Here is a 21,571-nt window from a genome sequence, read left to right on the forward strand (position 1 = left end):
GGTAGGTATGTTTGCATGATGTTGTTAAAGCGTAGCATATCTCTCTCCCAGTGTCCCCTACGTCACTCTCTCACGAGTGAGGTACTTACCCCCCTTATAAGAGGCGCCACGTGGCATGACTTCACGGAGTTATTCACGACGTGAGTAACTCCGTGGCGTGACTTCACGGAGTTATTCTAGTCGCGCCCCGGTCACGGTGCCACGGTAACTCCCGGTTGTAGTGCACTACATAAATTAACTCGGCCGCCGGTATGTGACGGACAAGGGGAGGTATTGTGCGTCTGTGCACATTGCTTCCCTTCGCTGTCCCCAGGGTGTCCGAAGAGGGGTGGATGCCTGTCGCTCGCCTTTTGGTGTCCGCCAAGCAAGATCTGTATGGTGGATGCGCGAACAGAGTACTGACGTACTAGGCGTCGCATTAGTTTTTGTAGGTAGTAGTCGCACCCCATCTCTGCCTCCAGTGCGCAGCTGGGGTCCCAAGACCAGGAATGAATCGGTCCCAGGAATGAATCCCAGGTCCCAGGAATGAATCATAACGTTGCTACAAATCGACAACCACCTAACGCTACATTTGAAGTAAAAATCGTAAAACACCCTCTCTAGAGGTGTAAAAGTCACACCGACCACATCGCAAGCGAAGCCCTCCTCCTCCTGTTAGGGTCGCGGGCAGTGTGACTTTGCACCTGTAGAGAGGGTGTTCTGTGATTTCTGCTTAAATGGGGCGTGGTGGTGATTAACGACGTTGTGGTGGTCTACACGTAAAAAGGAGGATATACTAACGACATGGCCGATGCGATTTCTACACCTCCCAGGAGAAGGTGAAGAATAGCGGAGGTCAAATAGCGATGTGCTTTGTGTCGCTTCTACATAGGATTGTGGGTAGCGACGTGGTTTTGCATCGGAGGTACAGCTGTGGCACGACTGCTGCCTACGAGGATCACTCTTCGTCGTCAAATAAACATTGCCGGCTGCTGTAGTATATACACAAAAGGAATCGCGTTTCTTATGAAATGGAGTCGATTACTGCGTTAACCCGTGAAGAAACATGTTCGTGTAGTCTGCTCAATCAATCAATCAATCAATCAATCAATCAATCAATCAATCAATCAATCAATCAATCAATCAATCAATCAATCAATCAATCAATCAATCAATCAATCAATCAATGAATGAAGCAATAAATCAACGTAATATGACTGAACTATAAAAACAAAAGGATATTTTCTTTCTCTCTGAGGGCAGACATTTTCGTTATATGTTGGGATGTACTGATGTCACGACAGGTATTTCTATTGTAATAACACAGTTATATATGCGGTGAGACTGCTCCTCCTCTCGCCAAAATAAAATCGATGCTCTGGCAGCGGCGACTTATGTCGTATGTTTGACGTCTTCTTGTTATGACGAGACAGGTGCTGTACTGGCGACAGAAACGTTTGTCTATGCGACAAGACAACAGGCTTACGACATATTCATATCGCTCTTGCGGGCGTTCTGTTGTAGTTTCCCTTCTTTTTTATATTCAGCTTGATGCAGTTGAGTATTTCCCAAATGCGTTCTGAATGCCTGGCAAGCTACATGGCATTCTCCCAATGTGTTCAAAGTTGAGGACAAGTTTCGCACATACGTAAATAAAGAAAAGAGTAAGGCGTGGATGGCATAAATATATAGTTTCCCACAGGAGTTACTAGACCAAGCTCTAGGGTAGCGATTCTTCATATACCATGGGAATGAATGTGTACTACACAGATTCATCTAAGTTTTTGCTTGTGGCTTCAGAGGTTCTTGTGGCATTAGTTTTTACGTTTTATCTTTATAGATTACTAAAAAACTATACTTTTCTAAACACGGCAAAGCAATAAGCTCCTGCGCACAGACGTGTTCATCATAAATGCTTTCGATTACGACGGAACATATTAGTGAATATGATCAACTTACAAAATCGAGAAGCCGTTCGAAGTCATGGAAGGAGCAATTTCAGGTAAGTCCATTGCATGTACTAATCATTTTTATGGTCGCTGAACCGCCACACTTGCAGCTGTAAGGAACATTGCTCGGATATGAACATCGCCTCCGAGATAGGGCAACGCACGCTGTTTAACAGTGCGGGCCTCCCTATCTCGGAGACCATGGTATATACACATGTGAAAGCGGGCTTTTGCCGCGGGCAGTTGTAGAACATAGCGCTGTTTGTTGCTAGGCTAGTTGATCCAAACATCTCGCGTAATGGGACGCGGTGTAATAGGACCTGTCCTGTTCCCACTTCACGTTGGTTCTTGTCCTGACACACTGCCTTAATATCACCGGTTTAATAGGACCTGTCCTGTTCTGATTTCCCATCGTTTCTCGTCATGCTACACCACACAACTAGCGCAGAAGCAACTAACAGCAGCTAGTACAGCAGCAACTAATGATAAGTTAAAATTCTCCCACAGTGGGTCCTATTTTATCTGCTCGAAAAGATGCTCTCCCGTCTTGTTCTTACTCCATACTGCTTCTCGTCTCATTGCGTACACCACCACGATACACTCGAGAACAGCCAACCCAGCCTGGGCACCGCTGTGGTTATCGATTTTGATTAACCTTCCTCTCTTTACTATCCCTGACTCTCTCTCTCCCATGCGACGCAGTAATCGGGACCACAGCCTTGAAGTAGGCTTCATGTTTTTTTATTAGACGCCTCATTTAATCGTTTTAGCGAGCCCCACTCCCATAGGAATCGTGGTTAGCAGGGAGTCTTGCAACGCGTCGCTTGGTCGCTTTTCTGGGCGGAAATTTCGTTCCTTCGTTGGACCCTCTCCTTCAAGTCCCTCAGTCGCGACAGCAGCGTCTTGTAGCCGTACCGACCCCTTGCGATGCCGAACGGATCGTTCATTGGCCTACCGGTCATCTCCAGGCGCATCTTCACCGCAGCTTCGTACCTGCGACGTCATAGGTTGGTTCTGCGCTATTCGAAGTGTAACAGCGCCACTTTTTGACGAAGACACAGACCGAATAGCAGACAATGACAGGCAGCGACTTTACACTGGCAACCTTCATCGCATGCGAGAGGTATGAGCATGCTGCGGGATGATAAAAAAATATTACAAAGAAATAAGCGGTATGGCCGATAGAAAGTCATGTTTTTCTTTGGTATTTTAAAAGAACGCCAGTAAAAGACAAGTACAGAGAAATTCAGAAAAAGTTTGAAGTCAGCGCTCGTCCTGTCGGATTCCTTGTGCTTGTCATTTACTTGCGCTGTTAATATGTTACCAAGAGGTAATCTGGCCCAAACCAGCACTGTGCTACTGTTCTTGCTTATTCCTTTTGGGCTGAGGTATTTTCATTCAGCAACGTGTATATAAAGCATATATATCTCGTTTTCAATAAGCATTCCTAGTTGAAAGTCAATGCTTGTCTTTGCAGAGTCAGAAACGTTGCGTTCAATTGTGTTTTTTAACGAGACCCATTCGGTTCCGATAGGACACCATTGGAGATACCTGCAAGTCCAGTCAGTATTACGACAGTTCCAACTGGACGTCATTAGATGAGTAATCTTGCGAAGCAACGAAATAATAATAGCATAATTACAACATTATTTTCCAGGTTAGATATATTTGCATTTGATCTCCGCGATATAAAGAAGCACTTAGCGTTTCTGAGATGTTAAAAATTTGTCGCGAAATTTCATTAATTTCTTTTTAAGTAATGCACCACTTCTTCAACCAAATGTTGTTTGCACATAGAAAAACATAACAGCGCTCTTTCATAGTGAAGTATTGATTGTTGAATTCTTGAACGCGTTTGTACCCTGAACAGAATTCTCAATGAAGATGTCACGTACCGAAGAGCCATTGATATCTGCCGGAGCTGATCCACTGCTTCATGATTTTGATGGTGCTCAGAAAATTTTAATACGTGTTAGCCACAGAAAGGCTGATGCCCCTTAAAGAGGTGCAATGGTATTTCCAGTTAAAAAAATTAAACGAAGAAAAAAAAAGTAGTAAATGGTGGGCAAGTCATTGAAAAGAATAAGCCATAGTGTGTTCATGCATGTGTAAGCTGCTAGAATGCAGTCGCAAGCATATCCGTGGCATATCAAGGTTAAGACCCTTGAGGAGTCTCCCCCTTCCCCCTTTCTTTTGTTCACATTGGTCCTAGCGAGTCCAATTGGGTCCAATGGTGCTTAAAGAAGAAATAAAAAGAACAATTCGCCCATTTAGAAATGCCCGCCCGTGTACCGTGAATAACATTAAACAACAACCACCACCACCACCACCACCTCCTCCTCCTCCTCCTCCTCCTCCTCCTCCTCCTCCTCCTCCTCCTCCTCCTCCTACTCATCATCATCATCATCATCGTCGTCGTCGTCGTCGTCGTCGTCATCATCATCATCATACTGTTTTATGTCCACTGCAGGACGAAGGCCTCTCCCCGCGATCTCCAATTACCCCTGCCCTGCGCCAACCGATTCCAACTAGCGCCCGCGAATTTCCTAATTTCATCGCTCCACCTAGTCTTCTGTCGTCCTCAACTGTGTTTTCCTTCTCTTCGTACCCATTCTGTAACCCTAATGGTCCAACGGTTATCTAACCGGCGCATTACATGACCTGCCGAGCTCCATTTTTGCCTCTTGATGTCAATTAGAATATTGTCTGTATCCGTTTGCTCTCTGATCCAAACCGCTTTCTTTCTGTCTCCCTAGCAATCTCCGTTCCATCGCTCTTTGCGCCGTCCTTAACTTGTCCTCAAGCTTCTTTGTCAGTCTCCAAGTCTCTGCTCCACATGTCAGGACTGGTAAAATGCACTGATTATACAGCTTCCCTTTCAATGATAATGGGTAAGGTTCCAGTCAGGAGCTGACAATGTCTGCCGTATGTGATCCAACCTATTTCTATTTTTCTGTTTATTTCCTTCTCAGGATCAGGGTTCCCTGTGATTAATTGACCTAGGTAAGCGTACTCCTTGACACACTCTAGAGGCAGACTGGAGATCCTGAGCTCTTGTTCCTTTGCCCGGCTATTTATCATTATCCTTGTCTTCTGCATATTAATCTGCAACCCCACTCTCACACTCTCTATGTTAAAGTCCTCAATCATTTGTTGTAACTCGTCTGCACTGTTGCCGAATAGAACAATGTCATCGGCAGACCGAAGGTTGCTGAGTTATTCTCCGTTGTTCTTTGCTCCTAAGCCTTCCCAGTTTAATAGCTTGAATACTTCTAAGCATGCAGTGAATAGCATTGGAGAGATTGTCTCCCTGCCTGACCCTTTTCTTTATAGGTATCTTCCTGCTCTTGTGTAGAATTAAGGTAGCTGTAGAACCTCTGTAGGCATTTTCCAAGGTATTTATGTAAGCGTTCTGTACTCCTTGATACCGTAATGCCTCTATGACTGCTGGTATCTCTACTGAATCAAATGCCTTTCGTAATCTATGAAAGCCACATAGATAGACTTACTGTACTCTTCGGATTTCTCGATTACCTGATTGATGACGTGGATGTGATCCATTGTAGAGTATCTCTTCCCGAAGCCAGCCTGGTCCCTTCGTTGACTAAAGTCCAGTGTTGCCCTTATTCTATTGGAGATTATTTGGTTAATATTTTGATATAATACTGGGAGTAAGCTAGTGGGTCTATAATTTTTCAATTCTTTAACGTGTCCCTTATTGTGGATTAGTATAATGTTTGCATTCTTCCAGTTTTCTGGGACCCTTGCAGCCAATAGACGCTTCGCATATTGAGCCACCAGTTTTAACGCGATAGCGTTAAGGAGCTCGTGTCGCAGAAAAGCCGGTGTCGGCGTCGGCGTTTGCGGCGTTGACAGTGAGCGATAAATCACGGCAGGCGCTTCATAAATAAAAAGCAACTTCCAAGATTGGCCCGGTGGGAATCGAACCAGGGTCTCCGGAGCACCTGAGCACCTTGCTCAGGTGCTCCGCAACTGCTGGGGACTGAGGGCCATTGGTTAATTGAGTGAGCCATTTGGGCGGGCGTGGCCTAATACTTCACCAGGGAGGCCAATTCCTGATCTGGTGAGGGAGTGTCTTGTTGAAGCTTCGTGGGCCTTCCTAATTTAGTTGTACTTATATTAGTATAGCCCCACTCGCTCTCGGCATATTTTGCCGGTGACAGGCGTCACTCCAAGCCTGCAGACTAGCCCAAGCTGGTCGAAATTATTCGTGAGTCCTCCCCTAAGGATTGCCTTATAATAAGATCGTTCCTTTGGCACGTAGAACTCCAGAATTGTTTTTTCATTGGAGATTCCAATGTCTTCTTTTTTTTTACCAGGCGTTTGATCTTCGGCTTATGTCCACGTCAGAGAGTCGCGCTGTTACAATTCTATTCGTACCTGTCGTACGAATCGGCGAACGTCTTGAACACCACCTCCCTCAGGGCGGGAGGCGGCGGCGGGCACGGTGGACCGATGCCGTCGTCGTCATCGAGGCACGCCTGCACGGCGTCGCACACCGCCACCCGGATGGTCTCGTGCTGGATGATGGCGCCGTAGCGGCTCACGTCGCCCGGCGTCCGCTCCACGCAGAACTGCGGGTGGTTGTAGTACGGGTTCTCGGACATGATCGACTGGATGGACACCAGGACGCTCTTGATGGAGAGCGCGGGCGTCCAGGCCGGTCCGGGCCAGGTGCCCAGGATGCTGAGGCAGACCTTGCCGTCCGGGTGGAAGTTGGGGTTCAGGCTGACCTGCAGGCGTCACCGGAAATCGTGGATACCGTAAAGCTAAGAAAAAAAAATACATTAAAAATGCCGTGGTGGTTTAACGGTAAATGCGAAAGAAATGCCTTAGCGTTACGTCGCACCTGTTTGAGGTCCTGGATTCATGCTTTGCTGAGGCGCCTTCAACCGTATTGCTGGAGACACCTTTATTTACATTTCGCAGAGGAGGAAGTTGGCGAAAGAAAAATGGCATAGAAGGTCAATCGCGTTAATAATTTCGTACGTGCCACGGCGGTACTACAGACCACAGCGCGAACACTTTCAGACGCCGCAAAGATGGTTCACAAGAACGCGGCCTTCTAACCACAGCCACTTATGTCCCGCCGGAATGGGCCGGAATTGTATAACTTAGGGCTCAGCATATCTGACTTCGAATGAACTACAGCGTGATTGCATAGGGGCCTATCTAAAGCGTAAAACTTTTGTTCGTTGTCAGAAGAGCGGGCGTTCGCATTTTTATCAGTCGGACATGCACCTGAGGAGTGTGGTCGTAGCATTGAAGAGCTCCGTGAAAAAAATCGAGAGCGAGGGATCGCAGAGATAAAGAGGCGGTCTTTTCTGCAGCCTTTTAAGGAGCCGTGTCAGCGCCCTAAAAGAGGTTATGCATCGACAGACCGAAAGGTGGCTAAAATATAAAAAGAATGCTAATCACTATATAGAAGCATCTTTAAGATCCGGTGCTGGCGTAGTCTTGAGAAACCCGCCGTGGTTGCTCAGTGGCTATGGTGTTAGGCTGTTGAGCACGAGGTCGCGGGATCGAATCCCGGCCACGGCGGCCGCATTTCGATGGGGGCGAAATGCGAAAACACCCGTGTACTTAGATTTAGGTGCACATTAAAGAACCCCAGGTGGTCGAAATTTCCGGAGTCCTCCACTACGGCGTGCCTCATAATCAGAAAGCGGTTTTGGCACGTAAAACCCCATAATCTGTAGTCTTGAGAATGCCCATGGACTTTCGAAGAAACCGATCTTTTCGTCTGAACTGTAATAAAACCCCACAGTTCCTTCGATGAAAAGATAACAAAAGTAAAGATTTGTTATTTTTTGTCAGGACATACGGGATTCCGGTTTTATGAAACATCCTTTCTTAACGTTAGCCCTATGTGCAACATGTCTACATCAAAGGAACGTCAATTAAATTTTGCTACGTGAGTCGTAGCAAACGTCAATTAATGCTTGTTAAAATTGAAAGCAATTGAAAACGGGGTCGCCGGTGCCCGAAATTGGCAAATGGCATTCTTAGGGCCACAGATAACCATCTCCGTAAGCTTAAAACTCGACTTACGGAAATTTAATTGACGCCCATATATGCATGGTGTCCGCAGGAGTCGAAAACGATTCGACGGGCATCATCATCACCACCACCACCACCACCACCACCACCACCACCACCACCACCACCACCACCACCACAACCACCACCATCATCATCATCATCATCATCATCACCATCATCATCACCCTGGTTACGCCCACTGCAGGGCAAAGGCCTCTCCCATACTTCTCCAACTATGGGAGAAGTATGGGAGAAGTATGGCAGGAGCCAAACGTTGGCTCCTGCTTTCACCTTGTTCTCGTCTTGCTCACAGACGTTTTATGCAATGAAGCACAAACTAGACCGCCAATGCATTTTTTCGCACAAGTTGCGGAACTGGTATTTCGAAACTGATGCCATGGTCAGAATTCGTTCCAAATGTATTCACTTTAAGAAGTCCCGGGCTACCAAATTTAAGTTGCAATATGTGCTGTAGTAATTAGCTGAAAGCTTGCTAATTTTGCATTTCGATTTCTCGTGCTAATAACCTCCACTTCACTGGGTACTCAAGCTTAGGGACTACAGTGGTGTTATCTGCCGCAGATGATCTTAAAAATTTTTTGAAAGCCTTCAGCAGACACACCCACAGTAATGGCACCAATGCGGTCACCGTTTCAGTGCAGGCGGGCGAGCTGAACCAACGAAAGCAGACATGATCAACATGGAAGTGGGTTCCCGCTTGCAAGTCACGCCTTCCGTAAGAATTGCTTTGTTTCCCAGATCAATGAAGAGAGAATTAGAGAGACACCTAGTGCCTTCAGACCCAAGGCTAAGCTTAGGTTGCCTAATGCCTAGTGCCTAATGCCTAATGCCTAATGCCTTGCTCTGTCCCTTTACGTAAATGACAGTGCTTTCCGTCAACACGTATAGTCGCTACGCTTGAATAACGCGCCTTGTCATCAGGGACTTGACACCGGTAACTACCCTGACAAAGTCCCCTTGTCGAAACGTTGGCTTCAGTGGTATTGCTTCTACCGTTGTTAATCACCTAAAGCCTCCATATTCCTGTGAACCTCTCTGTTAATCCGTGATCGTCAGTTGTGCTGCCCTTTCATTACATGGCTAGTAGTATAGAGATCTATGAGAAGCTACGGGGGGCAAGCGGCTTCCGCTTCGCTCGGGTCCCAGCGTGTCAGTCAGAGCTTGGCTTCTTGCCTACGCAAACCGCTGGAGTCCTCTAATCCAATCGACTGTCGCTCAGCCCTTTCATCAAGTCGCCAAGAGTGTCCTATGCCAGTCCAATGAGTACCGTCGTCTCCACTACCTTTCGCAGCGGCCATGAAAGCGTCACGGCCCCTCGGTCGAGCTCACCTGCGCGCCGCCTGCGGTCATGAGGCGTACTCGCGGCGGCTCGTTCGGGTACTCGGGCGGGCACTTGACGAGGAAGTGGAAGAAGCCGCCCTCATAGGGGGTCTCCGGGGGCCCCACGATCAGGGCCTCGATGCGGGTGATGTCGTTCTCCTCCGGCGCGATGAACACGCCGGCGGGGGGCGCGGCGAAGATGTCCATGATGTCGCGCCGGGCCCTCAGCAGGCACTGCGGCGTGGGCTCCTCGTGCGCGGAGCACAGGGGGTCCCACGTGCTCGACGACGATGGCAGGTGGCTCGTCGAGAGGCCGCCGCTGGCGGCGCCCCGTTGGGCGACGGCCATGCCCGGCCCTGGCGGCGGCTGCGTGGTCGCCGTTGTTGTTGTTGTTGTCCTGAGTGGCCATGGCACATACCCACAGTGGGGGATTGGTCATGAATCGGGTGGTTAAATTATGTGCATAAAAAATAATAATGATAACAAGGGAGTTAACAGTTCGAGCATTGGAGTTTAAAAGTAAACGTTCGGTGTTTGGAGAAAAAAGAAATAATCGGAAGTCTCGGGCCAGCGCAGCACCGGGACCATGGTATGGTATGGTATGGTATGGTATGGTATTCCTTATGCGATGACGCACACCCACTGTGGGGGATTGGCCAAGATTTGGATGAAATTAGGCTATCTTTATTAAAAATGAGGAGGCTTTTCTTCGCCGTGGGCGCCATTTTTGTCTGGCTTGATGTTGACGGTCCTAAGGTATGGCCCGTATCTGCTATCGGGGCCCGGCTGCAGAAAACGGGAGGCAGAGGAGTACTTCTGCGATGAAATGAAATAAATAATTGAGGATGCCAGAATGCAATAAGAGACCTCGTTTGAGCAATTCCATGTTCTCAAGCTGAATCAGTTACGAGATTAAAAAATGAGCTATAAATAACCGATTCGAAAACGAATTCCCAGAATCCTTTATTATAAGTGAAATGAAGGGTGAGCGGAGATGAATAAAGTTAAATAACAGAAAAAATTACGCGATAATTGTTTTGTCTCACGTAAAAAAATCTATAGCGGAACAAAAATTTACGTGGGGATTTTATCATAAGAATTGCGCATACCCACTACGGGGCACTGACCAAGCATAGGAGGAAATAGCAGAACAGCCTGTCTAAAAAGCAAAGAAAACATTTCGCAAAAAAAGAAGGGAAAATAAAACAATGCACACAGAATTCGATAAAAAAATCGCCTTGAAATAAATAAGTATTCATCAACGGTTCTGCAAATACCCTCGTGATGATGTACAATAGACAGGGCTCCCACAGAAAGAGTGCCAGAAACAAAAAAAGGAAAATAACAGTTCAACAGGGCGAAACGCTGCCTCTAAATTAGATTTATTTTTTTTTTCTTCGCTTGATGACAAGAAAAGCAACACAATAAGAAATAATCGGTCGTTTGAGCATTACCACAATACGGTACCAGCAACAGCAACGACGTGCGATACTACTTGTGGTGACATGGTCTCAGCGGTGCCAAACAAAATGACCAGGCTGAGAGCACGCTACGCCAAATGGTATGGCAAAGTGTCAGGGTTGTTGGAACCGAACTCTTTAAGCTTCTCGACCCACGTTTTACGGCACACGTTCCTACTCGACCTGAATGGTGGCACATGTTGACGGCGGGCTATGTTGTCGTTGTTCCTTCACAAATATAAGGAGTACCTAGATTTTCTAGGGTGAGGACCATGTCAGGCGACGTTGTGACTGTCGGAAAAGAGGGAGAAGGGCACGACGAGGCATGCCCAATGTTATATTTACCAATGATATCCACGAAGGTCACCGTGACCGTAACAGGCATTTTCTGCAAGCCACGCGTAACACAAAGCGTCAGGACTATTGACCTAAACGCTGCTAAATACCATGAAGAAAAAAAAAACAAGAAAGAAAATTTGTGAAAATATATATAGAAAAGCAAAAAGTTCTTAGTTCCGTGGACTACCACCGAGCTTTACTGAAGCACATAGTAGGGGTGAGCGAATTGTGATTTTTGAGGTCAACTCAAATGCGAATCAAATATTGCCAGAAGCGAATCGAATCGATCGCCGAATAGTTTTTGAATAATGAACAGCCGTTATGACAATTAACACAGAACGACGTTCACATCCTAGTCACCATCTGAACACGAGGTCGCGGGATCGAATCCCGGCCACGGCGGCCGCATTTCGATGGGGGAGAAATGCGAAAACACCCGTGTACTTAGATTTACGTGCACGTTAAAGAACCCCAGGTGGTGCAAGTTTCCGGAGTCCCCCACTACGGCGTGCCTCATAATCAGAAAGTGGTTTTGGCACGTAAAACCCAATAATTTACTTTTTTTTTACACCCTAGTTACCAGCCGCGGTGGCTTAGCGGCTATGGGGCTGCGCTGTTAAGCGCTAGGTCGCGGGATCGAATCCCGGCTGCGGTGGCCGCATTCCGAAAGGGGTGAAATGCAAAAAAAAGAATAAAGAAAAAAATGCGCGTGTCCCGTACATTGGGGGCGCGTTAAAGAACCTCTGGTGGTCAAAATCAATCCGGAGTCTCCAACTACGTGGAACAAATTTTGAAACAAGCAGTAATTTTGAGATTGCATGGCGCAGTCAAACTTGCTGTGAAAATGCAATGCTGTCTACTTACGTGACAAAAAAAAAAACGGTATGGTTGTGTATTTCGTCGAACATTTTGGGGAACGTATACACTGAAATTGTTGTCGCCCTAACAAGAATTCGTTCCAAGTGAACGTGCCTCGCGAAGCCTCCGGCTACAATTAGTAAATTGCAACATTTAGGATATTGCAATTATTTTAAGGTTAATCGGCAAGATTTCGGATTTTAGGCGTTTATGTCTTTCGATTTCTCGTGCGAAGAATATCGGTCTCTTACAGTAATCTAGAATAAGGAGTAGAATTCTGCTATATGCCCCATACGGTATTCAAAGGCGATATTGTCAATTTGTGTTAATACGTAAGGACAAAAAAAAACAGAGATTACATTTGTCTTTGCGGAGGTTACGCCAATAATGAGCGCTGCAGCATCAGCCCCAAGCAAATCTGATTTTATGTTTTGGGCGGCGCGAGCTGTTTTGCGCGAGTGTATTGCCTGCTGTTGCTTCCGAAGCACACACAAGGCTCCGCCACTATAGTCCGCGCCTGTGAAGCGCAAGCTACAAAACCCGGAAGAAGGTTCCAAGCACTGCAAGGATGACAGCTCAGTGTTGCGCTGAGTTGGGAACAACTTAGTAATTGCAGGTGGTACTACAGCCTTCCTTAGCAAGAAAGTTGCACGGGCAAATACTGAGAGGTCGCGCCCGACTCCTTGTTTGAGGCCGCATTTTCAGCATTTTTTAGCTACAGAATTTTTTTCAGGACTCCACATTCGTAACAGCCGAGTTGCACACGAATAGAGCGAATCCCAGGTGTTGCGGCAGGAGCGCAATGAAATAGTGCTATTTTATTTGAAGTTAGCCTAAAATATAATTGAGATGAATGAATGAATGAATGAATTTAGCCTAAAATATTATTGAGATGAATGAATGACTGACTGACTGACTGAATGAATGAATGAATGAATGAATGAATCAATCAATCAATCAATCAATCAATCAATCAATCAATCAATCAATCAATCAATCAATCAATCAATCAATCAATCAATCAATCAATCAATAGATAAATCAATCAATCAATCAATAGATAAATCAATAGTTAAATGCGATCATTTGCTGTATACCTGCAAACGTAAGGCTGACCTCACGCACTGCAACAATCAAAGTTATGCGAAGCCCCTTTGCAGGCAGCTGGCAATCAAGAAACACAGGGCGTTCGCAGGTGAGCCAACCTGCTTGTGTGACGGCGAGCGTGTAATGACAGCAGCGAGACGACGGCGACAACGATGGTAAGACGGCGATAGCACGACTACTGATTTTACGCAGTCCTGCGAAGGAAACTTTACAACCATTCAAGCGTGACAATCAGGGCCGATCGCGAGAACGGTACACTGTCACACGGTGTTTAGGTGTCGCTGGGAGCTACAAGGAAAGGACTGGCGAATGTGGGCAGATCCCGATGGCAGGCGTACGCACATGTGCCAGGCGACGAGACGCGCGCGTGTACAGTTAGAGAATCGAGCTGTTGTGCTGAGAGACCGAGTTTCACATTCACCGTCGAAAACGTATGCTTATTATCATTATTATTAGTGAAGAAATATAAGACCGGTAACTTGCCAACCTACCGCAAAATGTCTGAATGAATGAATAAAACTTTACTTGGCTACCGTACTCTCGCTCGTTGGCTTCAGTACACTTCACATTAAAAAAAGGGAGCCGGCGCGTACAAAATTTCATTATACAGACCAACGCAAGTATTCGAGTACTGCATGTCGTGTTTACAAAACTCGCGCGTAACGTGCAAAGTCCTTCGAATATTATTTCGCTCAGAAGAGAAAACATCCATGACACCAGCGTATGATAAGCGCGTTTGACGCGCCTTTTGATGCCCGTACACAGAAACATAATGCTTTTTGAAGCACGGCCGAACCCTCGAAAAAGACTAAAATTTTGTCGCAGTCTATACGCATCCGCCTTTGGACCGTAATGCACAGTGAGTACAGTCAAGTTAAATATAAGCTGCAACATGGCGCCCGTAGTCGAAGCAGTTCCAGACTATCCCGAGGCTACACGGTGGCGCCGACGTACGAGAAATCGGAAAACTAAGCACAGTTATAACTGCCGACATTAATGAAGAAAAATATTAGTTTGTCTCGGCCGCCGTGCAGCCTTGGCTCCCTTTCGACCACGGGCACCACGTTGCGACTAATATTGAACGCGACTGTATCTCCACGAATGACTACCGCATCTTTAATTTAAATTATATTCTGTTAGGCTTTTTTCCCCCATGCTCTAAAACATTTTGCTGTCGGCTGAACGTCCGCACAGTTCTCGTGTCTGTTAAAAGCTATGTGCTTTACGTTTCAAAAACAATAAATGAACAGGAAACACGAACTTAGAAAGCATGAAAAAAGAAGGCAACTAAGACAATGGGCCAACGTCGCTCCTCCCTCAGGGATTTGTACGCGCAAACACAAACACCACCTGACAACTCGTTACGCAAACTACTTGTGAGCCACAAACACAGAGAAGCAAACACGTCGCCTGCCAAACTCGCTTCCCGAAGCGAGCTAACGACGCGTGTCAAAGCAACAGCTCTTCATCGGTGCCGCTCACGCCCGAATAACTAGCGCAGTGCCACTTCCGGCTTCGTTAAGCTGACGTCAATTGCTGAAGAATGCGAACAGAGAGAGAAAGAAGCAACGCTGCTGCTGGCTGGATAATCGTCTGTCTGGACGACGCCGTGACGAAGGGGGCCGTGAAGAAAAACGCAACCGTAGAGTGGACGTCTTGGAGAAGCTGTTCCAGCCTGTAGTGACCGCCAGTATTGGCACTTGTGTCAAGGAAGAGGACTCGAAGGGTGTTTCTCTGTTTCATTTAGTCGTTTCTTGCTTGTGAGCTAGCTTAACCTCAAGGAGTTCCCGGTCCCCGCTGAACCATTCTAATTAAGCCTGTCGCGCAAATAAAAAGAAATCTAAATCGATTGTGTGCGGCAAAGTTTTTTCAAGGCTAAAATTGAAGAACAAAGATAGCACAAGTTATTAAAGGAAATATTTATTGGATAGCGGATAATATTTGTGTATTTTTGTATGCAGAAATATCGAAAGCAGTATTCATGTCATTCATGTAATTTGATGCAGTTCGTTCTGTTTAAGAAGCATGCGCAAATCTCCTGGTACTGATGTATTTGCTGGAGTGTGAATAAGTACTCTTTAAGTAGACGATACCTACTCTCTCTTCGATTTCCGCAATGTTCGGCGTCGTAGAAGGCTTGATGAGCTGCCCAGAAGGGTTGTTTATATCCTTACTTGTTTTGTCGTTGTTGTGGCCTGAACACATAGCGCGTACCTGCGAGGAGAAATGGCCCCAGTGAAATGAATAACACATGCACCTCAGAAAGACAGAGCGAGAGAGAGACAAAACAAACACGCAAACGAACCAGAAAAAATAAAAAAAAACTAGGTCACACAGTATATGAGTACAGCGCAATTTCATAGCACAAGAATATAAATGAACTGGGCGCCATGACTGGCATCCCCAACAGAGGAACCTTTCGAACGGAATAATGATCTAGTCTACAGCAAATAGAATGGTTGCCGTGAGTGGTATATACCCAGACTTAAATTCACTGAACAACAAGAGATTGGAAGTTGATGAAGTTAACACTGAGCCGACGAGAAGTAAATTCGATTAACATCCTCTACTGGAGGAAGTAGAAGCGGCAGCGAGAAATCCCAAAATGATCAGTTGCCTCCCGCTTGTTACAAAAATGACAAGAATTAAGGACATATTACACCTACGAAAGTAAAAATTTAAAAGTGCAACTTTGGAACCGGGAAGCTTGATACTGCGGAAAGTACCTGGCGGTTTCGTGAAGGACATCTCCTCATGTTATATCACAATTGGATGTGCCGAAAGTTGAATGAATGTGTATTGTTTAGTGGCGCAAGGGCCAGGGATGGCCAAAGAGCGCCATGACTAATTATGTGTTGTTAAGCGCTGATTTGTGAGTTTCGATGGTGGGATGTAACATGGCTGTAAAGTGGCCTAAAATCAATGCGTATCATAGAAGCGTAAAATGATATATAGTATAAAATTATGATAGTGACATATGTAGTTGTCTATGGGTATAGTACGCTTGATAAGTGATCATGACGCTAAAATGGAAGAACATGGAAATAGCTCCTATGCCTCCGGAACGCCTTTGAGCCCAAAGGCTGGGAGGCAGGCGCTTTCTATTAATGCAGTTACCGCAGCAGAAACCTCAGTTAAGAGGCTGTGCTACGGATTTCCTGGTGATATAACATGAAAACTACGTACATCTTTTAAAAATTCGAACAACGACTGATATTTAAAAAGAGGTTCTATACCTATGAACATTTGAGGATGAAGTGGAATTCGCTGCCGATGTGGGAATGGAAAATGCTTTTTCCTATTTGTGTCTAATTCCCTACTTTGTATCAGGATGTGAAGCACGGTAAGTGGCTCACCACATTTATCACACGTGGGTGGATCGCCACTGGACAAGAGGTATGCGTGTGTGCTGTATGTGTGTCCTATCCTGAGTCTGCAAAGTGTTACTTCTGTGTGACGGTTCTTTGGTACCGGGGGCCAGTTGCCAAGATACGGCTTGATAACGTGTAGTTTATTTTCTGTTTCCTTGTCCCACAAGCGCTGCCAGAAAGCCCTTAGCTTTTTTCTTATTGATGGCTTGAGGTCCATTACAGGGACAGTCGTGGAAGTGTTGGAAGCGTTCGTGTGGACGGATGTGGCTAGCTGGTCAGCCAACACGTTTCCCTCTATCTCTCGGTGCCCCGGCACCCAGCATACGACGATATGCTGCTTGGACGCATAGGTGGTTAGTAATGCTGAGTAAAGAGATACAATGACAGGGTTTTGATATTTTTTGACACTTTTCAAAGCGTTTACCACGCTCAAAGAATCTGTATATATAACTGACTTTTGGATATTAAATTCTTTAATGTGTTTAACGGCAGCCAATATCGCGTAGGCCTCTGCTGTGAAAATACTTGTGCTAGGATTCAATACACCGGAATCCGAAAAGGATGGACCGACCGCTGCGTAAGACATGCCAGAATAACACTTCGATGCGTCTGTAAAGAATTCAGGACAGGAGTATTTGTGCTGCAATTCGAGGAAGTGCATTCGGATATGCGCGACAGGCGCGCGCTTTGTGACAGCTACGAAAGATGTATCACAGTGTATAGGTTGCCAGTGCCAGGGCGGGGGCCGTATAACCGGGGGCATAAGGTGGTATTCAAGCAGTGCAACCCTTGTTTCTTCAGCTATGTCTCTAATACGTAGTGAGAAAGGCTTTGCCACTGTGGGCCGGTTGCGGAAAAGTTGAGAACTGAACAAATCATTTATAGTGGAATACGCGGGGTGCTCACTGTTTGCGTTCACTCTCAGAAAATACATAAAAGACGAATATGTTCTCTGCAGTTGAAGTGACCATTCATCCGATTCAACGTACAGGCTTTCCACTGGGCTTGTTCTGAAGGCGCCTGTGGACAGGCGAATTCCTAAGTGGTGGATAGGGTCTAGCATCTTCAGAGCAGTTGGTGTAGCCGACTGGTAAACTATGGCTCCATAGTCTAGCCGTGTGCGTATGAGGCTTTTATATAGGTTCATGAGACATTTTCTGTCACTGCCCCAGGTTGTGCGTGACAGCACCTTTAAGATATTCATTGTTTTCATACATTTGTTTTTAAGATACTTTATGTGCTGTATAAAGGTTAATTTCGCGTCTAAAATTATGCCTAAAAATTTATGTTCCTTGTTTACAGGCAGACGCTCATCATGCAACACAATTTCAGGATCAGGATGCAGGCCTCTTTTTCTAGAGAAAACGACACAGGAGCTTTTTTGTGGGTTCAGTCTGAACCCGTTCTCATCCGCCCATTTGGAGACATTGTTAAGAGCAAGCTGGACCTGTCGCTCGCAGATTGCGAGAGAAGTTGATTGAAATCCTATCTGCACATCGTCAACATATGTTGAAGAGAAGATGTTACGTGGTATGTGTAGACGAAGAGAATTCATTTTTACTATAAAGAGCGTGCAGCTGAGCACCCCGCCCTGCGGCACTCCAGTTTCCTGTACAAATTTTCGTGACAGAACGTTGCCCACTCGAACACGGAATGTGCGTTTGGACAGATAACTTTCGATAACATTGAACATATTACCGTGTATACCTAACTGTGAGAGGTCTCTCAATATCCCAAACCGCCACGTAGTGTCATATGCTTTCTCCATATCTAGGAATATTGATACGAAAAACTGCTTATGAACAAAAGCTTCACGGATACGTGCCTCGATACGTATGAGATGGTCATTGGTGGATCGACCCTCCCGAAACCCGCACTGGTATGGGTCGAGCAATTTGTTTGTTTCGAGGAAGTGTAGTAAGCGACAGTTTACCATTTTTTCGAAAACTTTGCAGAGGCAACTTGTTAATGCTATCGGTCTGTAACTTGATACGGAGGAAGGATCCTTTCCGTGCTTTAGAATTGGGATTACAATAGCCTCCTTCCAAGCAGAGGGGATCTCGCCGGAAAACCATATAACGTTGTAGAGGTAAAGGAGGGTTTTTTGTGTTTCGGGGGGTAGTTGTTTCAACATCTCATATATTATGCGGTCTGAACCTGGGGAGGATGTATTACAACAGTTCAGTGCTGCCTGCAGTTCTGCTATGGAGAAGGGTTCGTTGTACGCCACACTTTTAGCACATTTTCTTTGTAACTTTTGCTGTTCTATTCGCGTTTTGTTCTTTAGGAAGGTTTCGGAGTAGTGCGAGGAGCTCGATATGTGTTCAAAATGTGCACCAAGAGAGTTGGCTTGATCTTCCAGGCTTTCTCCGTGGCTGTTTACTAAAGGTAAGGAATACGTTTGTTGCCCGTTAACTTCCTTAACTCTATTCCAGACTTTTCTCTCATCTGTGTAAGAGTTAATGCTTGATATAAACTGTGCCCAACTCTCTCGTCTAGCTTGTCGGCGTGTTCTCCTTGCCTAGGATTTGACACGTTTAAAGTTTTCCAGGTTTTCTGCTGTTGGCGAGTCGCGAAGCAGTGCCCACGCTTTGTTCTGGTTCCTCCGCGCTTGCCTACATGCATCGTTCCACCAGGGAACACGCCGCTTAGAACCAGTGCCGCTCGCTTGAGCAATACACTTAGAGGCGGCATCAAGTATAAAAGCTGTAAAATATCTGACAGCATCAGCTATGGTTAAACCGGACATCTCAGTCCACGTCATGTGAGTAAGAGCTCGGTACCGTTCCCAATCGGCTGAGTCAACCTTCCACCGGGGGACCTGCGGGAGAAGTTGATCTTGTTCCGTGGTACTTAAGATTATTGGGAAGTGGTCACTGCCATACGGGTTATTAAGCACACTCCATTTAAAAAAAGGTAAAAGCGTCGGCGATAAAATGCTAAGATCTATGGCAGGATACGACTTGTTAGCCAGGTTAAAATACGTGGGCTCCTTTGTATTCAAGAGACATGCTCCAGAAGTAAAAAGCAGCTGTTCGATGACGCGACCACGTGCATCACAACGTGAATCGCCCCACAGACTACTGTGCGCATTAAAATCACCAAGAATCAAATAGGGCTCCGGGAGCTCATCTATTAATGATTCTATATCGCGTCTGTGAAGGTGATAATGTGGTGGTATATACAAGGAGCAGATGGTTATGAGTTTATTTAAAAGTACGGCTCGAATGGCCACTGCCTCAAGGGGCGTTTGGAGCTTGAAATGCTGACATGCTATACTTCTGTCAGCAATGATGGCTACACCGCCAGATGATGCGAGAGCATCCTCGCGGTCTCTTCGGAAAGTCATATATTGTCGGAGGAAGTTAGTGTGCTTGGACGTTAGATGGGTTTCCTGCACACACAGCACTTTAGGATTAAACTTAGAGAGAATTTCTTGGACATCATCTAGGTTTCTTAATAGTCCTCTAACATTCCACTGTATGATGTTATGCATGTTGAGGAAAAAAAAAAGTGCTGTGTGTCTCGAGAGAGAGGAGAGTGATGTTACTTTACAGGGCCTTTGTTAGGCCCTTTAATTGGTGTTTTGTCTTTTCTGGAGCGGTCAAGAGAACCTCGCCGCTCCTTCGACGCTAACTGCGCCGTTTGGCTTGCATTGGTGTCCATAGCCTCTTGCAAGGCGCTGGACACCCGCTCCAAAGAGCGATGTGTGCGTCGCGTAGACTTCATCTCAAGCGACGAAGTCTTCGTCCCCACCAGGCCGGAGGTCGACAAGACCCCTGTGGCCTCTGCGGTGCCCTGGCTGCTGCCGGAGCTTGAAGAGGCCACTGGTGTGGACACTTCGAGAGAGGGCAGGGCAGCGTCGGCTGCTCCCACCGTAGGGGCGGGTGGCGCAAGCCTCGGCACGCTAGGCGTGGACCGGGCTGCCGCCAGAAGCCGTTGTGGTGCCGCCCCCCGTTGCACCACTTCAGCGAAAGATGTTTTCAATGTAAATAACGAGGATACCCTTTGTCGTGCTTCACGGAATGAAATGTTCTCCTTAAATTTTATAGTAATTATTTCCTTTTCTTTCTTCCAGGCTGAACAAGCTCTGGAGTATGCAGGGTGACTGCCTTCGCAGTTCGGACAATGTACCTCATCATTTTTGAAGTCATCAGCAGAGTGACCGGTTGTGCCGCACTTTGCGCACATAAGCTGTCCTCGGCATCTCTGGGATGCGTGACCAAATCTCTGACATTTGAAGCAACGTCGCGGGTTCGGGATGTAGGGTCGAACATGAAGCTTTACATAGCCGGTTTCAAGTGTCTCGGGTAAAGTAGTTGAACTGAAAGTGAGTATTAAATGCTTTGTTGCGATTTCATTGTCATTCCGTCTGATTTTGATGCGCTGCACATGGATTACGCCTTGGTCCTTCCATCCATCCAGGAGTTCTTCTTCATTCAATGCCATTAAGTCATCATCTGATACTACGCCTTTGACTGTGTTCATAGTTCGATGTGCGCTGACAGAGACAGGGATGTTACCAAAAGCTACGAGATGTGAGAGTCTGTTGTACTGTTCTTTGTCTTTTAGTTCGAGGAGCAAATCCCCACTTGCCATCTTTGTTACTTTATAACCAGCTCCAATGGTCTCTTTTAGGCACTTGGCCACAAGGAATGGGGAAATTGCTCTTGCTTTTGTGGATGTTTGTTCACAGTGAAGGACGTGGAATTTCGGGAATGTTTCTTTGTTTCTGGGTAAGAACAGCGAGGTTGCGTCGGTGCGTACCCTTTTCGAGGCACGATCGGGTGAAAACGGGTTGGAGGATCCCATGGAAAAAGTGAGTTTTTCGGCAACGGCGTCTGCCACCCACCACGGAGCCCAACAAGGGGACGTGGCAGAACATGAAAACAAGTCTGCACAGCGCCAGCAGTATGCCGTTACTATAACCCAATATGGTATACCCAAGGTAGGACAGCCACACCAGGTTAACCCTTGCCACCAGGAAAAGTCGAAATGAATGGAAAAGATGAGAACACAGGAAAGATAAAAAGTGGAAGAGAAAGACGAAGATAAGGGTAGAGAGAGACAGGAAAAGGCAACTACCGATTTCCCCCGGGTGGGT

General features: G+C 46.3%; 1 protein-coding gene across 2 annotated transcripts in view; it reads right to left on the reverse strand.

Moving 5' to 3' along the window:
- Positions 1 to 2,658: 2,658 nt before the first annotated feature.
- LOC135906497 (ubiquitin-conjugating enzyme E2 Z-like) overlaps positions 2,659 to 21,571 on the reverse strand; it is a 99,540-nt gene continuing 80,627 nt past the window's right edge. For both annotated transcript variants that reach the window (XM_065437907.2, XM_065437906.2), the window contains 4 exons: positions 15,194 to 15,310; positions 9,342 to 9,729; positions 6,330 to 6,682; positions 2,659 to 2,921 (listed from right to left, as the gene is read on the reverse strand). In XM_065437907.2, coding sequence (XP_065293979.1) covers positions 2,726 to 2,921; positions 6,330 to 6,682; positions 9,342 to 9,680 — 888 coding nt within the window. In that variant the 5' untranslated portion in view covers positions 9,681 to 9,729; positions 15,194 to 15,310 and the 3' untranslated portion in view covers positions 2,659 to 2,725. The remainder of the gene's footprint in view (positions 2,922 to 6,329; positions 6,683 to 9,341; positions 9,730 to 15,193; positions 15,311 to 21,571) is intronic.

The sequence above is a fragment of the Dermacentor albipictus genome, chromosome 9, assembly GCF_038994185.2.
Source record: "Dermacentor albipictus isolate Rhodes 1998 colony chromosome 9, USDA_Dalb.pri_finalv2, whole genome shotgun sequence".
Taxonomy (NCBI): Eukaryota; Metazoa; Arthropoda; class Arachnida; order Ixodida; family Ixodidae; genus Dermacentor; species Dermacentor albipictus.